Genomic DNA, 19549 nt, shown 5'->3' with positions numbered 1-19549 from the left:
TATCTGAGATTTTGCATTTAAATGATCACTTTAGGCTGTTAATAGACATCTCAGAGGCATATAATTATTGGGAGAAATATTGTTCAACTACAAAAATGTGCACATTATGGCCTCATTACCACAAACAATTGGTTTACACCAGCTCTAGAACGTATTTTCACGTGGAGGAAAGTGTGCGTTACTACCAATAACCCAGCTACACACTCCTGAAGCACTAAGAAATATAAATGTAAGAGCAAGAAGGCTTCGGCACGATGCCCTGTGCGAGCAATTAGATGTGAGGAGCACTGGGTCAGATTTTCACCAGTTGTAACTCAGCAGGGCTTCCTTGGCATCAGAGGAGGGTGAGTTACACCAGGGAAGCATCCCACTTTATATTACCAATAAAATCAGGATCTATTTCTCTTCGGACGTTGCCAAGCAATACGGATTCTCAGGTTAGACTCGCGTAGCTGTGTATAATTTCAGCCTCCATATTATGATTATTATCTTATAATTTCAGCCTCCATTATCCGAAGTTTATCGGCTGTGACCGTGTCTGAAGGGAGGATGTTTTGAGGAAATGGCTCTGTTTACATTAACCCAGTTCGGTCCTTAGAGAGGATAACTGATGATTCTGCTGGACAACACGCGAGTGCTAACGGTCCTGAATCCCCACTGGCTAAAAGACAAAGATAATAAATAAAGAAAAAGCTTTCCTGACTTTTAAATTGTGAAATGGTTTGGTGGTAGCAACTTTTGTGGAGTTTTTCCATCAAAAGCAGCGTTCAGACCTGAGAGTAGCTGGGGTCCCTCGACATCCAAGCACAAGTTTCTTTCTTGTAGTGTTTGGTTGAAGAACGACTCTCATAAAGATTTTTTACAGCATCTGTGCCTAAGTTTTTCGTAGACTTTTCAAGGAGAGGAAACAACTCCTTGCAGAGAGTAGAAATGTCTAACAGCCATGCCTTCATCCCTAGAAATGTTTGAGCTATATTTTTGCGTTAATTTGAGAAACTTGGCTATTATATCAAAGCAAATACCATGATCAGTGAAACTGCTTAGTAACCACAAACTACAAGTCTATAAATAATACCCCATGATGTAAACAAGCAAAGAAAAAAAATAGAAAAAAAAAAAAAACACAAAATATTATTGTTTCCATCCTGGTGCCATTTGTCCCTGACCAGCATAACCATTGCTGTGGGATGAGAGCTTCGAAAAGCATCTTTATTTCAGAAAAAATAAAATAGAGGAGTAGTGATGATAAACTTTACACCGTTTTTTAAGTAACTTTGGATCCCAAGCAACAAAATGAAGTCCAGAAGTCTCATCTGGGCTCTCTGCCTTCCAGAAGCTCACTCCTGTGGTGCTGATATATAAGACCAAAATCGGATCGTACCTTTTTGCATGCTACTAGAGTGCCATGGACAAAAGAGGGGAAAAGAAGGAAAAAAGAAAGAAAACAAAGATATTTATCTCCAGAATATCATTTGCCAAGAAGGTTCTTCCTACAAACTTCCGTTGTTTCCTAACACTGCTATTTCTACTCCCTAAATCCTAAAAATTTTAAGTTTTATTCAGTCCTAAGCAGTAATTGCAATGCCCCAGTTACCCAAAGTCTGAGATTGAGTTCTTCATTCTTTTCCCAAAAATACTTCCCCTAGATGTGCCAGGAAATATTACATGGCTTCCCGTGAGCACCCAGTACTTGATGTGCATCATTAAAGCCATTTCATTTTATTTCAGCACTGAAACCCTAAAGACTTACATTGTATGGTTTATGGCATTTATCAGACTGAATGGTGCACCTGTATTTGAGAAATGTGCTCATAACAGAGCCGTTTAGTGTGTGCTACCTATTTTTATATTTGTTCAACCCGTATCTCTTGCAGAGAATGCCGTAATTGTTGTTTTGGAGTAAAAATAGACAAATACGAATTAATTGTCACAGCCTCCTTTGAAGCTATTTTGATCAGACACCCACTGTTGCTGCTTTTAAAGAGAAAATAGTAGTTTTTAATCAATCTACATTTTCCACGGACGTTGCAGAGGAAGCACGTCGCTTGAAGCACTAACCAAGAGGCTGTTTTTTTTCAGCTTACATCCTCTTCTACACCCTGGACAAGAATGCTCCCATCGACGACTGGGTGATGGAGTCCATCAGCGGTGATCGGCTCACCCACCAGATCCTGGATCTCAGCCTGGACACCGTCTACTACTTCCGAATCCAAGCCCGCAACGCCAAGGGAGTGGGGCCCCTCTCTGATCCCGTTTTCTTCCGGACGCTGAAAGGTTTGGATCTATCTCATCCTGATATTAATGATAGCTCCAGTGTTCTTCTAGCTCCGTGGGAGCTTTGCAATTAATTCCACGGCAGCCAGAAGAACTCCTACTACTTGAAACTATTATTGAGAGATGAAAGCCAACCACTGCATATGGTAGTTGACAAGAGTAAACCACATAATGAGTCAGTAACTGTAGTTTTAAATTCAATCAGCTTGGGGAGAGCGCTCTGACACCACCTAACTTCCAGCCATCAGTGGTAGAGCTAATTGGATGTGCCTGGATTTCTCCAGAGACCTACCTTTTCTTTTGGGATCCTCAGGTGACTGTAGGAGCTGGCAATGACTCACTCCTATCAACAGAGCAGTCTCACACACAATTATAATTAAAAAATCTCAGCAAACTGAGATGCAATCTGACTTCACATGGGGAAAATTGTCCCAGATATTTTTCAGTGCCTGCTATTAACAACAGAAATTACTGCTGGATCTCTCCCCGTTAGTGACCGGCAAAGCAGGGGCACCCATTTTTTTGGCTGGTGCATGTTTTAACCAGGCCACTGTGTATATGAGAGCAAAGGACTCGTACCCAGCTCAATTTTTAATTAGCACAGTGAGATATTCCTCTTCTGTCCTCCCTGCTGCCTAGCTGTGAAGGCCTGACATCATCTCCCCAGAAATGATTCGATATGAAGGTGTAAGCAACATTGCTGTGAGGGGGGAGCGGGATGTTTGCAGCAGCTCTGCTCCTTCTATTTTAACTGTCACTCACTGATTTGCACAAAGGTATGAAATTACTGCTGAAAAGAGGTATAATTAATGAAAAAGTCGAATGGCATAAACAGCAAACCTGTTCCAGGAAAGAAGCGTGGCGTGTGAGAGAGCACTTCAGCGATCTATCTGCGGGAGGAAATCCAGGGGTTTGCACATAAAAATAACATCTTGGCAGAAGGGAATTGGAAGTGGATTTAGGCTGGACCTGCAAAGTCAGGGTTAGAGGGAAATTCAGAATGAAAGCTGTACACAAAAGCCTGGGAATTAGCATTCAAGTTCAAACCTCTTTTTAATCAGTTATAAGTGACTTCATTTAACGCAGACTGTATAAAAGCTAAGCGAAATGACCGAACAAAAGGGGTGACGTGCAATCCCTCCATCGCTCCTTTTATTTTTATTTTTATTTTCCTGTTGGGCAAGAGCTCATATTCGAGTTCATCTTTCAGCAGCCCTTTACGTGAACAGCAAACTGCCTTTTCCTGCCGCCCCTGATGGAAGGAGGAGGGGAACCTCCGTGTCCAGTGGGTGCCTGGCACTTCCCATGAAGGAGGGATTTGGATGAATGAGGCAGTGTCCTCGGCAGCCCTGGCAGAGAGCTTGCCCTTTCTGCTTCGCTGCTATCAGTGTCTATGAAGCGTGCTGCCGACCATTCAGGCCGGGAGTGAAAAGGCTCATACAACAGTTTTCATGAATTAGCACAAGTCAGAAAGAAGGAAAAAAAAAAAAAAAGAAAAAGAAAAAATTGTACCAATTTGTTCGGAGCTTATCGCAGCCAGCCCAGGTTTGCAGGACTTCCTTGTCCAAGTCGTGTTTCCCTTTGAATGAATTACGGGTAAGATCGTGATTATTCATTCTCCACTGCCATGAAATGTGAAGAGATAGCACTTTGTGGGTGCTTCATCTCCATCAGGCGGATGGTGCCAACTTAATTTCATGCTCACGATTTGTGCCAAGCAGAAGGCTGTTAGGCTGAGTCGAGGCATCAAAATATAATAACCACAGACTAATGAGATATCAAAAGATATAGAGACTCGGATATCTAAGTAAACTGAAAGATTAATGTACTAGATAGCCCCTACTTTGTAATGTTTACACAAAGTACCATAAAACTCATTTGGGAAATGAATTCTGGATCAGACAGCATCAACAGATACCAAAAAGATGAATTTATACATTTGTTACATCTCGTAATTGCCTACAAGGACTATGTCTAATACCCTGCCATGAATATTTAATGATAACCACCCTAAACATGTCATGTTCAATAATATTCAGCTGTTTATTTTTTTTTGACAAATATATCTCTGCACTTGAGGTGAAAAGACTTTCTGAAGTCTTGAGTGCGTTCTGATTTATGCAGAAACGTTGGTTTCCTGCCCTTAATGATTATTAACAGCAGAGGTGTAGGCGCCATATGGTAATGTGTGCTCTGATGGCAAATATATGTCCTGATCAGAGAAAGTTTTAAGCCGTGAAGAACGAAAAAAGCATCAAAGAGCCACTAAGTCACCCACCGTCTGATTTCCTGTATTATAACGTTCCTCCAAGGAAACCAGGCCATTGCCATGTAAGTATTTGTAGTGACTTCCCTTTACTAATGAAAACGTAGTGGGCTGTGAGAAATAGGTATGTTTAGTAGTAAATAACGCTCCCATGGAGCAATGAGTTTATGTTCTTCCACCTCGGCTCCACTGATGATAATACACAGGCAAATGGCAAATCCTTAGCATATGGAAATCGTCGTTACACCGTGAACTTCAATCAATCTGTGACAGTTTACATCACTCGAGGATCTGCTTTTTTATGCTCTGGCTGGCTAAATTTATCACTGCATGCATGAAGAGTCTGATGCAAACATTATAAGGAGCCTGGAAGATGGATAAAATGTGATGAAACACCCCACAGCTTTCTGACTAGGTGACTTGGGCCCAAACTTGAAGTCATTACTGGGATTTTTCTTACTCCTTTGTGAGAAAATACCTGGATAATTTCAATAAATATTATCCGCACATACACACGTCTGTGGCAGAGAACAGAGACTGTCTCGGTGTTACATTGCTTGATGGTGCATAAACGAATCATTTTCAGAAATTCACTAAGTAGAAATAAGCAAACACAACCCGAAATTTCTTTGCCACTGCCCAATGAGATGTGATAGCTGCAGGGGGAATGAATGAACCCGTGGCAGGCAGAGAGGAGGGAGGATTTCTTCGGTCTTTCAACTAATTTGTCAGTTGAGTGTTCTCCTCTGTTGCAGAAACAAGGAAATCTTAGAGGCGCGCTTGCTGAGTGTAGGTGTGCTTTCTTCTGCTGAGCTGCACCTCTTCTGGATTCCGGCCAGCATTTACAAACAGGCTGAGCTGCTTTAATTAAAGAAAATGAAACAGCATTCTGCTTATCGGAATCACACGCAGCGTTGCTCCGATCCGCGTCCGCTGGCCAAGCTGCCTGTCAGTGCACCAATAAAATAAAATAAAATAAAAGTGAATAAAAACCTCGGTCGGATGTGAAGGGACAAATGGAAAGGGGGAGAGAGGGAGAAGGGCACAGCCTGAACTTCAAACTCTCAGGCGATCCCTTCATGCTAAGGTCAGGCAGGAAAATTTGATTCTTCTGCAAGGCACCAGGTTAAGCCTTGCTGCTGTACCATGTGTGCCGGAGCCCCAAAACCTCAGGGGCTGCCCATGGGCCTGTGGGGCACCATTCCCAGCCCTGCAGTGCCCTCTAACGGGTTTGGGGGTCATTGAAGGAGCTCTTCCCCCTTCCATAGGCCTGGAGAATATGGATGTGGCCGTCTGGGGGACAGGTTGGGTGTAAACTGCTGCTAGTTCAGCACCTTCATCGTTCCCTAGCACAAAACCACGATCTAGCAGAGGTTTCATAGACATTTTTAGCAGCGAGGGGTTCAGCATGCCCTGCACCTGCAGGTGGTCATGATCAAACTTGCAGCTTCATGCACCAAATGACATTTTTTCCCCCAATTTCCTGCATTTCATCCTCGCATATTCATTAAGCAGAGGACCGGTTAATGCTTGCAGCTCTTCATGTATCCAAGGGAAGCTGAAACAGGAAGGCTTTTAATGTATCTATTGAAATGTGAAGTCTTGTCGAGCACACTTCAGATCACGCTATCTTTTATGGTTATTATGCAAAAACATGTAAATACTTTTAAAGTCTTTTGTAGAAGGCTGAAACAATGATAATATGCGTCAAGCTGAGCGTTCAGCTTGCAGGTGATTTGGCCATAATTATTCAAAGAACCAGAGTTTCTCTTCTCTGCCTTTTTCTCTCTCTCTTTCCCTTCTTGCTTAATTAAACTTCCCAGATCATGGTGGCATATCAAAGAACGAGAGAACGAGAAAATACCGGGGGCAACTTTTCACCTTTGTGAAAACTTTGTGCAAATATTTGACGTGGAGCATGGTGCGACCTGCGTTTGTCCGCTTTAGTTCCCCAGGGGCTCTTTGAGAAAAGGGAAGGCTAAAAAAACCTCCTTCCCCCCCTGCGCTGCCTGCTTGGGGATGCTTTACTCTGGGGTTTTCCCTTCGCCAGCGGCCCAGCTCTAACGACGTTGTCTCTTTCTTGCAGTTGAGCACCCCGACAAAATGGCCAATGACCAAGGTACGGTGCCCTCAATCTGTCGCCTTCATTCCCGGCATCCCCGCCGCGCCGCCGCCTTTCACCTGGGCTGCACACCTGAGGAGGCAGGCGCCGGCGCGCTAATTAATCTTGTTAATGAAGTTCTGCTCGGCTGAGGCTGCTGCTTTGATGGGGAAGATGTAAATTTTCGGGAGAGGAAATTGTTTTGTCTCTTTTCTGAAGGACCAATTAAAATGTCAAGCTGCTTTGTATGAAATAAATTTTTAGTCTCTCTGCTGCACTTCTGAATAATTCACGTTAAATATAATTAAGCTCGGCATAATTCCCCGGCTCTTCCTGCACCCTTTTGTGGGTTATAGATTAAAGTTCAGAAGGCTCACAGTGAGAAATCATAAATCATCTTTACCCTCAAAACAGCAGCTCTCGTTTAATAATCGCAAAGTTTAGTCAACTTTTCAAGGCATTATCATTATGTTTGCCAAATATGAATGTGTCTGATTAGTCACAGCTCCTCTGCTCCTATCCCCTTTTCAGTACTTGGAAAGTGTGTTGCTGGGATATTTTTCATTTTTTACTCTAGACCTGTTTATTCGTAAGTATTTATTTCAATTATACCCAGAAGATCATACGTTTCTGTGACATCTGCCCAAGGAAATGGTCACAGGGACTTTGGGAGAACTTGGAGGTGATGCTGGGAGGTGCGTTTGGTTTGAACTCTCACTTTAGGTTTGTGTCGAAGGCAAAGTGAGAGGTCAACCTCAAATCCTAGCTTTACTTACCAGCTGCCATCATACCCCGATTTAATGAATTACATTAATTTGAAACATGGAAATTCCTGGTGGAAACAAGAGCATTATTTAGGGCTTCAAGCAGAAACACCCATGGGAGTTACCCTATTTCTTCACGAGGGTTTCACCATGTACCAGGTACCACCTGCAGTACAAGAAGGCAGCACATCCCCGCAGGCGAGACCCACTCTCAGCCAATTTGGGAAATTTGATGTCTAATTTCAGCACATAATCTTCTCCGTAAAGGCAGAAAGAAGTATCTAAATTATAAAATTAAAAGCTGGTTTTGCTCGGTATGATTTATTGCACCACAGCACACACAAATTGAAAATGTCAGCTTTGAATAGATAAAAACTGCTTTTAAAAGGTAAATGTGTTAGGTTGCAAAGAAGCCTGAAAGTAAATTATCAATATATTTTTCTTGAATTTGCATTTAAAATATATTCAGGCAGGCTCAGAAAACTTAGGAGAGGCTTCAGCACAAAGTATCACCTGGTAAAGCAGGATTGAAAGAGCATCACGTTTTTATAAAATGGGGGAAAAAGGAAGGCTAGATGGAAAATTGAGTTTGTTGTGTTTGTTTTAGTTTTTCCCTCTTTCATCATATCTGTACTGCTGCTTGAGTGCTATTTAATGACCTTGTGGCACAACACATGGAGCATCTCCCATCGCAGCTGGTTGTGATTTCAAGAGGCAAAGCCTCGAAAAAGAGCCTCTGGCAGGCAGCCTCTGAGCTCCCAGCTCTGCCCTCGCTGTCACAGCACCATAGCTTTGTGCAGCTATTGTAGCACAGCCACTCTTATATCCATCTTCCATTATTTCTCTATACTTGCCCCAAATCCCATGAAACTGGTGTCAGTAGAAGCAGTGCCTCGCTTCTGACTTTCTGCTTGCTTCATTCCCTGTAATGCTGCAGAAAAGTCAGAGGTTTTCGGATGCTCAGCGTTCTGCTTGTGGGTAGAAAAATACAGAAAATGTGGCAAAGCATTTTTCTGTTCCACAGAAGTGTGATCTTACCTCCGCCATGGGGATTAACGAAATCAGATTCTCTGCAGAGACACCTGCCTGTCCCTTCGTGTGCTGCAGTGTAATTAATGGGGAGAAGTGAATAAGCATGACAGGTTAACTCTGCATATGGCAAGTGAGCACAAATTCCTCGAGTGACTGCAGAGAAGGAGTTCTGGGCCATTTCCCTTTTGTGCATCCTGCTCCTCTGGGGAAGCTGTGACCCTTGCTAAAGTCTCAAAGCCTGCAGAAGGGTGCAGCCTGCAGAAGCTCCAGTTCATTGCTTTAAACATTTGGGGGGAGCTCTTCCTCTCCCAGCCAGCTGCTCAGAGTCTCAGCCTGCATCGTGCTTAAAATACAACCGTGATTTGTTATTCACTTGAAAATAATAAATTACATGGTGTCACGGTGGTTAGATAAAGTAATGTTAAGACCTGTTTCTGCATTTTTTAAAGATCATTTCGAGATACAAAATGATACACAGCCTTCAGCGTGTAGGGTGGTTACTAAATGCATGCTGGATAGCTCATGGTTGATTACAATAGCAGAATAGCTGTTATCGTGCTTCTTATAGATACTGCACTTATAGATACCTATAGGTATGAAAGCTACAATGGCTTTCTATAATTGGGAAAGCAGTAGGATTAGTGGGGAGCAAAATTAAGGTGATAGAAACTGTGCCCTGGGTGCTCAACCCCATCTACCTCCAGTCACCCTGCCCTCTCCCTGCAGGAAAACCGCCTCCTGGCCATTTAAGTGACAAAAATTAAACCTTCTTGCTGGGTTTAGCAGATAGCAAGCATGCACAACATGAGTTAAACATGATCAGTCCCTCTTGGTGTTACCTGTACATAAATACTGCCTTTTGTCTGGGTAGGTGAAATAAACTTCATTGCAGTTCTTTAGGGCTGTAGTATAGAAGAAGGAATTCTCAGCCTTTTGTGGTTTGCTTCCTAGGCTTGTTGAAATCTAAATTCAGCTTCCACTTTTAAATGACCTCCGTGATGAATTCTTATAAGAGAAAGTCCGAGGCCCTCACTCGATCTGCAGGCAACTCTATTAAAGACGAGTCACCGGGGCCAGGTTTCACTGTAACTGTACTGCGAGCAGCGAGATAAACAAAGTCAAATTTCCTAAAAGCTCGTTTGCCTCAGAAATAATCAAAGCTAATTCTTTAATCATCCAGGGTCTGAAGCGACGCTCACTGAAGTCAGCGATAGCCTTTTAAATTACTCCATGCTTTGGACAAGGCCCTTGGGGGCCGTCTCTGCCACAAATGCAATTCGTATTGAGTGACACGAATTAACTCTGGTAGGTCATCCATCTCCGACACTGGCACGTGGCTGTGAAGTTCAGGGAGAAAAAGGCACTTCTGTGGCAGCAGAGCAGAGTTGGAGGCTGTGGGACAAGTGAGGGGTTTTGGGCAAAAACCCCGGGGTTTCAGGACATGAGGCAGTGCAGCCTTGAGGGGCTTGCATGAGGTAAAGGAGATGGGGCAGAGAGCACAATCTGGCGAGAACTTCAACAGTTTTTGGCCATCGTAAAGGCAGCAGAAGTGGTAATATGAAAGCAAGCATAAAATTACAGTTTCAGATGCTCAAGAGAGAATTTTTATCACAAATTTTATGTATGTAGGAGAAGGCCAGCTGCTTTCTTAGGAGCTATTGTCGAGGCTTCCTTAAGTCTTACAAACTCTGTTTATGATTTTGATCTGGAATTTAGAGGCAAACTGGGTGAAGAAGAGATTAATTCACTCTGTTTTATCTTGCCCCAGTTTTCATTTGATAAACCCATATTAAATTTAGTCCCAATTTTGTCAATATAGGACTTGTAAACAGTAATGTGTGGCCATCGGAATTAGATCTGTGAAAGAGCAAAAAGCTGATTTCTGCCTTTGGACTACAGCTGCTTCATAGCATCCCCTGGAAATTCTGATAAAAGGAAACATACCCAATTTCGAACAAATATTTTTTATTATCTTAGGAAATTTCAGTACATTTTGATTGTTCTATTGTTTTCCCAAAAAGCTATTTTCCATGAAATGGACCGTTATAAACTATCCAGATGAATTGTGTATGGAATGGAATGTATGTATGGAATATAGACATGAGTTTTTTATATATATGACGTTCCTCTTTATAACCATAAACTGGAGATTTAAGATTGAGCTTCAACACTTGCCGCCATGGTGAGGCCTACAGGAGGTCTCCAGCTCCCCATGCCTGGAGCAGGGCCTGTGACGATACCAAGCTCCACAAAAAGTCCACGGAGAAGATCATGACAGTCAGTTGTGTTTCCAAATCCCAAGAAAATCTACAAATCTACAGCTGTGTTTCCATATCCCAAGGAAAATGGAGGCCTGCATTGTCCTGCACCTGGCCTGAAGGCCCGTTGCAGGGTTCCCAGGCGGTGCGAGGACTTTGGGGGATTTGGCTCTCCCGAAGAGGGACCGAAGGCCAGTTGTGTGGTGGCACACCTGCAGTTTTACACCTCGGTGCTCTTCATCTCATGAGTAAACAGCACACTAATTGTTTCAGCTCTCAGAGCAAGGCAGTTTGAAGCGCAGTCCAGTCAAGCGTGGAATTTGGCTGTCTGTAGTTCAGTCTCCACCGTGCTGGACTTGGGCAGCCGTGTTGCTCTTCACCTGCTTGAAACCTTCCTGTGCTCGGTGGTGGTGGGCTGGAAACTCTTAATGTGCATTTTTCATGTGTCTTCCTGTGTGAAAACAGCTGCCAGTACATTTATAGCCTGATACCAGCCACCGAAAAGCCACGTTGTCTCACGCAGTGACAGCAGAAGGTGTTCAGTTTGCCTCTTTATTTCCTTTGACGGCCTCGGGCTTTTGGCTCTGAAGCTATTTTGCAAACTCTGGGAGTAGCATCAGTGAAAGGATGAGCTATTCAGATCTTTTTTCAAAGAGCTGCTTCCTAAACAAATAATGCAGCAGTCTGCAATGCTCTTTGCTACTAGGAGAAGCAATAAAAAGTATCCCATTTATCAGAAGAACCTCTTCTGAGGAAAGAAAGAAAGAAAAACAAAGCCAAAAACTTTCTTAAGGTCAAAAACATGGAAAGCATCTGCAAGGAGGGATCTCAGAAGACATGCTTGAAATTACAAGGAGGGTTATTCCTGCATAATGGTTGCGTTTCCTGCTATGCTGAGACATCGCTGAGACAGCTACCTCAGGAGGCAACTTGAAAAAGCAGAACTAGAAATTCAAGAGGAAATGTGGTATCTGTTCATCTAATCGTGCCTTTCTGCCCAAACCCCAGGGTCCTTCCCAGAAGTCTGCCAGCTTATACACACTGAAAAGCAAACTTAAAAATATTTCTGCCTTCTTCGAGCTTTTCAGCTCTCTCTAGCACAATGTGTTGTCTCCTTCATTACCTGGTGCTGGCTGTGGATGGGAAGACAAGAAGACACAAATCCTCGTGCTCTGAGTTGTTTAAATGATGACGGATGCAGAACTTCAGTGCTCAAAGCTGAATGTCTCGAGGTCTGCCACATAGTGTCATCAACGGGGGGAGACAGGGGCCTTCAAAAACAGGTTTTCCCAATGCCCACGCAGCATTGCACATCCCAGGCTGGCCTGATATCCTTCTTCAGGAATAAATTCTTCAAGGGATACCTGGGGAGGCAGGAAACATTGATTAGTCTCTGCTTTCTCATACGAGAACATTGCTCAGCTTATTTTCTCAGTATTTTTGGACTGTTTATGGCAAAATGCAAGAGGAAAAAGATTTATGCTATTATCCCAAAAGAATTTCTGACCCCTTTCCAGGTGCTGGAGACCTGGGAGGATGAAGATCTGTTGTGGTCACAGACGTCTTGATTTATTTTTTTTTTGCCTTGACATGATCAAGTTGAAATGGTTATTGAATATAATGGTAATGGAAAAAGCACTTGTTTTTTCAGAAGAAAAAACTCGAGTCACTGAAACATTTGAAAGACAGAAGTGAAATGGAGGAGTGAGAGATGAGAAAGAATATGTAGGATCAAATGGATTTAGGTTTTAGTACCTCAGAAAGCATGCTAAAACTCATTTAAAAAAAGTAGGAAAAGCAAGTTTGAAGATTGTTTAACCTCCAGTGAAAAGGCAGTTCTGGAAAAAGCAGCTCATTAGTTGAGATTTTAAATGTTTTTTTCCAAAAACCTGGAGTAACATGAAGGAAAAAAGCTCCACTGGAAAATGGTGGAAGTCAAAGAGTTAGTCCATGGTCTGACCAAAAAAAGAGAGATCTAGACATACCTGTTGATTTATTTTGACCTTATAAGTGTCTTTCTGGTTGGCATGGAGGGTTTACATCCGAATTCAGTGGAGCAGGAGTTTTGGACTTGTCTTCCAGCAGATGGGAAGCCCACTGGTGCCATGGAGAGTGACATCAACTCTAAGCACAGGGCATGTTATTCCAAAGCATGTTATTCCAAATAATGTCTTAGTAGCAGAACAAAGCTGAAATAACCTAAATTCAATCTTTAAAGAATTTTGGAAATGTTTCTAGCCCCCAAGCCCTCCTGGATATGCTCAGTGTAGCCTAGTTGAGAGGTTGCTGTGTCTCCATTGCTGGTCCCTTCACAGGGCAGGGTCTCGGACAGGGTGAGCTCTCCAGGACACCCATCACACCGAGTGCTGCTTTTCCCCAGGAACACAGTCCTTAAATTCAGAAAAAAACAGGAAAACTGATACGGGCAGCTGTTCACGCAAATATTTATACAATAAAAATGTGATGCATAATGCCTTGAAAAGTGCTCTTCTACTAATTCAAAAAGTACTGAACTTGGAGTCAGGCGTGCAGGTTAGTTGTTTTTTTTTTGAAGTTCCCAATATCCAGATTGAATTTTTGAATGTGTTAAGCTCCCTCTAAGATCTGTCAGTGTGGGCTAAGTAGCAAAAATAGCAATGTTTAGCAGCCTCCCGTTGAGATACCCAGGTTCCTAAGCACAATATAACCCCGGTGTCACAACGTATTCACAGGTAGCAGTGTACTACGGTGACTATGACTGCTGTAGAGTGTCATCGTGGTAAACAGAATTACTATATATCTTACATTTATCTCTATTTTGCCTGCTTTTACAGCTAAACATTTTGCAACCTTGTTTTCTCGGGATCAAGTTGTTGTAGCTGTGCAATTACGCTGATTGAAAAGATGATTACGCTGAAGTCTCTTCTGATGATAATCATCTTACATTTATTTAGGGCCATTCATCACAAAATACTTGCCAAATTGGTAGACAAAGTTATGCACATCAATTCCTTCACAGCCCACAGAAACACGAGTACCTCTGGAGGGGAATTATGGCAGTTGTTTAACGGTTCGCAGCAGCAACAAACAACTGCAGGAAAGTGAGAAAAAGTTGGTTTTTTGGGGGCTGAATGTCCCAAGAGATCGGATGGAGATGGTGGTCATTGGAAGGAGAAGGGACAAAATTAAGGAGGTGAAAAGACGAACACCTGAAATTTTACTCCGTTAATTTGGAGTGCAACTATTCCCTCAGCAGCCAAACCATTTTTAGAATAATAAACATATTCCTTCTTCTTCTTCTTTTTTTTTTTTTTTTTTTAATCTTAGGAGTTAGAAAATAGGCAATTTTGAGAAGCGGAAACAGTGCAACAGTTGTGGAGTTACATTTCCATCATTTTTTCCATCAACAGGTCGTCACGGCGATGGCTCCTACTGGTCGGTGGACACCAACCTGATTGACAGAAGCAGCCTGAACGGTAAATGCAGGCTCCCTCCGATGACATTTTACATTCTCACATTTCCATTTCATCTTTCTCTGGAAAACAGCATTTCTTTATTAATTAGTTCTGCCCTAAGATGGGAAGAAACAAGGGTAAACCCCGTGGATTAAGGCTAATTAACTGGACCTAATCATTGCCAGCTGGGGTGGAGGTGCACAATCAATGACTTTATATTCCCGAGCCCACCTCCAGTACCTAACAAAGCCTTGTCACCTCCCGTTATTGAATGAAACAACAGGCACAGTTCCCTGAAATGCGGTACCAAGTGAGGTTCCAAATACAAAATAATTACAAGGCACATAGCTGATTAACTCAGACTGATTATTTTCTTCAGCCAAGACAAGGAAGGAATGCTAAGTGTCCTTACCTTCTCCTGTCCTAGTTTGCTGTGGGTTTAGCTCCTGCTGTTCCTAATGTATATAAAATACAAAATACTTCATCATAATTACAGGAAAAATGACTTTTGAGATGTAAAGAGAACTTCCAGGACCTGCAGTAAAGGGTAGGGAAAGAAGATTTGTTGTTTTCCTTGATATTCACTGTACTGTTTTATGTGATGTCTTTTTTCAGTGCCTTTTAGTCAGCATGGAAATGAAAAAGAAAGCCAAATCTTTGGGATTTCTGTACTAGGCCATTGTAAAGCCAAAAAGATGCCACTTGCAGCTGCTTGTCATATTCAGTTGCCTGAAAAAAAGCCAGGAGAAAAGGCAAATTATTTCAATAACTTAACTGAAATAACTTAACGTAACTAAAGAAAGGACATTAGGGCAGAAAACAAACGACATTAGGGCAGAATATTGCAATTAAATTACATCTATCAATATCTAAAGCTGTTACTTGGAAAGATTTGCCTTTTTTTTTCCTGTCTCATTCAGTTGTGCTAAAGGCAAAATGAACCCCCCCACACACACATTGTTTGGTTCATACGTGGGAGGCTGCGGGGATGACGCCATCAGACAACTCCCGAGCTACTTTTCTTGTGAAATCCTTGACGTGCAGTGGCACGGCTCTTCTCTTTGCATCCCCTTGCACCGATCCTGGTGAAGATTTAGATTCTTTCAGCTGAAGTGGAGAGGGTTTGGGGGATTTGTGAGTTTGTAGGCTTATAGAGTGCCCATAATACCCCCTTAGCAGACAGAGCAAACGCATCCCTCGCTGTTCTGTGTGGGTGTCCGTAACAGATGACCCTGTCAATAGATACACAAAAATCCAAAATTATTATAAAAGCATAAAATGGGCTATTCCCTACGTAATGGGGAAAAATAGAAGTGAGGGAGCTGTGCTTGAAGTCAGTTTGACCGGGACTTGATGCTAGAAGTGGTGGCATCTTCAATCCCGGTCTTGCAGCTGCATTGAAACCAAAGGTTTTAAGACGACGTGGTGCCACCCAAAAGGCTTTCCATCTTGTTGTGTTTTACGGGCGGCTCCTAAAGAGGGAGAGGGATAAATCCACCGCTAACCAGCCGCCGTTGTCCTTGTTGTCCTTGCAGAGCCCCCCATCGGGCAGATGCACCCTCCCCACGGCAGCGTCACGCCCCAGAAGAACAGCAACCTCCTCGTCATCATCGTTGTCACCGTCGGCGTCATCACCGTGGTGGTGGTGGTGGTGGTGGCCGTCATCTGCACCAGGCGCTCCTCGGCACAGCAGAGAAAGTACGTTTGCAAATCTCAGGGCAGAAGGAGAAGGGAATTACACCCGTTATGCTTCGAAGTAGATGCAGGCAACGACCTTCGTATAGGAGAGAGGGGGATTTGGGGACCAAAGTGCATTTTGGGGATGGGTCTTTTGTAGTTTTTGGAGGTATGGGCTTGGGAAAGCTGGAGATCACTCAAGAGTGGTGAATATTCCCTGCCCCCAGCTTGCATGGTGAAAGAATAAGCACCCCTGCTGCGGTCAGCCTGGAGAAATCAGCCTGTCAGGCACATCTCTCTGTTGTTTACATTGCCAAGTATAATTCAGACACAGGAAAGAATCAATCCCATTGATTTAAAGGGGGAAAAAAAAGTGTTTGTCTGTGCCTGGCGATGCTATCAGACTTTCTGGCTCCGCAGCTCTGCACCTGCATGGCTGAGGACCACAGAGAGTCCTGCTCACTCGGTAACCTTTGGGAGGATGCTCTCCTCCCCAGACGGGCTGTCGCCAGAAGTCTTCCAGGAAAATGCAGTAACAATTCTTTCTCGAGATAATTCTTAAATACTTGGGAAAAAAAAAAAATAGAAAATTACAGAGAAAAATCTTTAGGATTCTTCTAAAATGTTAAAAAAGGGCAGCAGCGTAAAGCACAATAGTGTCTTTTTTTAGGTTTCCTGAGAAATTGGAGGTGGGGTGAGTGGCTTCGAAACAGAGCTGGGTTTGATACATTGAATTTATTGAAAAATACTCAGCAAAAAGGTTCATTATTCTACTCTCGTGAGATACTGGCAATGAGAAAGTGAAGTTTAAACATAGTTTAGCCACAAGAATGGTGTGTTGTTGTGTTTTTTCTCAAGAGCAAGACCAAATTTATGACATTGATTTGCGTGGATGCTTAAAGAAGGGTGATGCTATGAAAGGAGGGGGGGACAGGAGGGCTCCCACATATGCCAAAATTAGCCTCAAGCTGGCTGAGCACAGGCAGACGGCAGCTGGAGGTGTTTGACAGTCACTGGGCAAAGTGTTTTCTGTGAAGATGGATACTTGAGCATCGACTTTTTAACTAAGAAAACTCTCATGGAGGCAGAAAAATAAGGGCCCTTGCTTCTAGGAGGGCTCGGGTAGCTGAATGCTGAGCTGATTTTACAATTGGCTTCTGTTGTGAATTTTAACACCTGGAAATCAGGCCATCATTCGAAGGCAATGGAAATGCGTCCGTTGAGTGGTGTTCGCCGAATCCAGGCCAAAGCTCTCCTGGGTTTCTTAAAAGGAGGAGGGAATTGGCAAGAGGGACAAACAAATAGAGAGGTTCATCTGTCCAGCATCAAAACTTACGTACCCAGGTCTGAATTAATCAGCCTCGACCTCCTTGGTAGCTCCATGGGAGGAACAGGAGTGTTCAGAGATTTATCTTCTCCAAAGATATCAGAAGACTTCCAATTTGAAGGCATTTATTCCTCTCTTTTTAATTAAAAAATATGAAGGTGGCAAACTTGCATTTGCTGTGTAACTTCTGAGCATCTCCAGGGGTGGATCTGCCCCAAGTGACCCTACGCCAGCCATTCCTGACCCGAAAATGAGGAAAAAGGAGTGCAATAAACGTGAAACGACAGATCCGAACTTTCGAGCAGCAGGAAGAAAAAAAGAAAAAAAAAAAAAACAAGAAAAAAAAAAACTGAGCTTCTTCGGAACAGAGTTTGTTGGCGTGAATTTGTTTCTGACCTGCCTGGAGAGCTGCATCCTGTGACACCCAGAGTTTAGGCAGCAGCTTTTCTTGGCAGCTGGTTCTTATTATAAAATCACCGCTGAACAAAAGGAGTGCCGTGAGGGGAAAGGCCAAGTCCTGTTGGATAATGCAGTGCTTCCCCAGAGCGAAAACTTGCAGGTGATGGAATAATCTCCCGTAAGCCTTCGGTGGAAGAAAGTCGTATTTCTGCAGTTAATTAAAAGTTGGCTGAACAAAGCAAAATAAAGCATATTATAGAGAACAACTTGCGAACTGCCCTAGGTGGCTTAGCGTGTATTTTCTGTCTCTGGCACCGAGGGAAGAATGAAATATGCACAAACCCTGCGGCAGTTTGACACGGGGAAAAAAAACAAGGGCGGAAAAACCGGGTAAAGATCCAGGTGCAATAATTTAGTCGTGAGTAAGGGCTCCTGCAGTAACTGAGATTCATCCCTTCACCGTAATTACATCCTCCCCAGCACGTGTGTCTGCTGATGTGGTTATTTGGAGGGTGGGCAATGGGGTCACCCATCAGCCTGTCCCCAAATCCCCTCCTGGCCTGGGCAGGGCAGGTCACAGCTCGTGAATCCAGGTTGAATCTTAAAGGATGAAATCGCTTCATGCAATATGCTCTCAAACTGCAGTACCTGCTTCTCCCAGGAACATTTTCAAGGCTTTATGAGATGGGAAACTTGTCAAACACGTCACAACAATTAGCCCACGGACCGGTGCCATTAGGGTACGGCGTAGGAGAAAAGATGAGGGTGGACATCTTGTCTGAGCCTGGGCTGTAGGTTGTGGAGATTTAAACAATTAAACGTGAAATGCAGTCTTGAACAAGTGCCCAGCCAATTAGTATGGTGGGCAGGGAGCAACATAAAAAGAGATGACAAAAAACAAGCTAAGACTGCTTTGAGTCCCGTAGAATTATGCGTACAGGGTTGGGAGGACATTAAACAAAGTGTCACCACCCTGAAGTTAAATGGGATTGAGCTGGCAGCCCCTGTAGAGCCTCGGTTTGTTCCCCTGGGATGTGGGTCCTGCTCACAGCGGTGGCACGGGGTGGGATTTTAATGGGGACAGAGGGTGATGGAGCCGGGTGATGGGAGAGACTGGTCTGAGGTTTTCAGGCCACCTAGCAGGAAATAAAGAGGCCAAAATGAAATGATGTTCCACTCGAAGCAGCGAAAGAACAGTTTTGTATTCCCAATTTGTTGATGCGTTGTTTTTTTCTTTCTTTTTTTTAATAGGATTTTTACACCGGTTGACTTTCCTTCAATACGGCCCGAAAGGCAAAAGGCAGCCTTAGACTTAGAGCAGTTACAGCGCTAGCAGGGCAAACGAGGTGAATTGGAAAAGGCCTTGCTGGGCATCCTTTAGATGCATTTGTCTCTAGCTGCAGGGGGATGGAAACCCTGCCTACCACACGGCTCAGCACCCGGTCCTATAATTGGCCCGAATCAGACACTAAAAGCTGTTCGCCTGCAGGGGTCCAAACATCACATCCCATCCGAAGGGCTGATGCTAATGAGTTAGCGGCCGTGCTGCTGCTGCTGCTGGCTGGCCTCATCGGTTAAGCTTGGGTTTGGTTTGAGAACGGTTAATTTCAGCTTATTTCTGGATTTATTTTTTTCGGTTTATTTCTAAATAACAGTTTATTCCCGAGATATTCCCAGAGGGAAGGTCCTAAACCGTTAAAAAATTAAACTAAATGGAGTTGTTGTAAACTTAACTTCTTTCTCTGACATTAATCACAAAATGAAGAGCAATCTCACTCGGTATTACTGGCAAATCATCTTTTTTAATGTGTGTATTGTCACTTTTTAGCTGTGTGAGTGTGCTGTACGACAACTGAAGTCCCTGCCCAGGCATTGCTGTGCTGGAGCCTATGGAAACAGACAACTAGAAAGAGTTTTCCCTGCCGCGAGTTGATTTCTTTTGAAAGCAGAGCTTAAGTCCTGCTACCATCATTCAAAATTGCACGAGCACGGGCTATATTTTAAGGGCAGAACCGAT

At 43.4% G+C, this 19549-nt stretch overlaps 1 protein-coding gene across 1 annotated transcript in view; it reads left to right on the top strand.

The window, feature by feature from the left end:
- Positions 1-19549, top strand: part of LOC311426563 (netrin receptor DCC-like) — a 357945-nt gene that overhangs the window by 316289 nt on the left and 22107 nt on the right. The window contains exons 20-23 of the mRNA XM_084502992.1: positions 2080-2274; positions 6627-6659; positions 14085-14150; positions 15665-15827. Of these exons, the coding sequence (XP_084359118.1) occupies positions 2080-2274; positions 6627-6659; positions 14085-14150; positions 15665-15827 (457 nt within the window). The remainder of the gene's footprint in view (positions 1-2079; positions 2275-6626; positions 6660-14084; positions 14151-15664; positions 15828-19549) is intronic.

This window comes from Aythya ferina (genome assembly GCF_964211825.1).
Source record: "Aythya ferina genome assembly, chromosome: W".
Lineage (NCBI taxonomy): Eukaryota > Metazoa > Chordata > Aves > Anseriformes > Anatidae > Aythya > Aythya ferina.
Note: the sequence above shows the minus strand (reverse complement) of the source record. Positions and strands in the feature narration are given on the sequence as shown.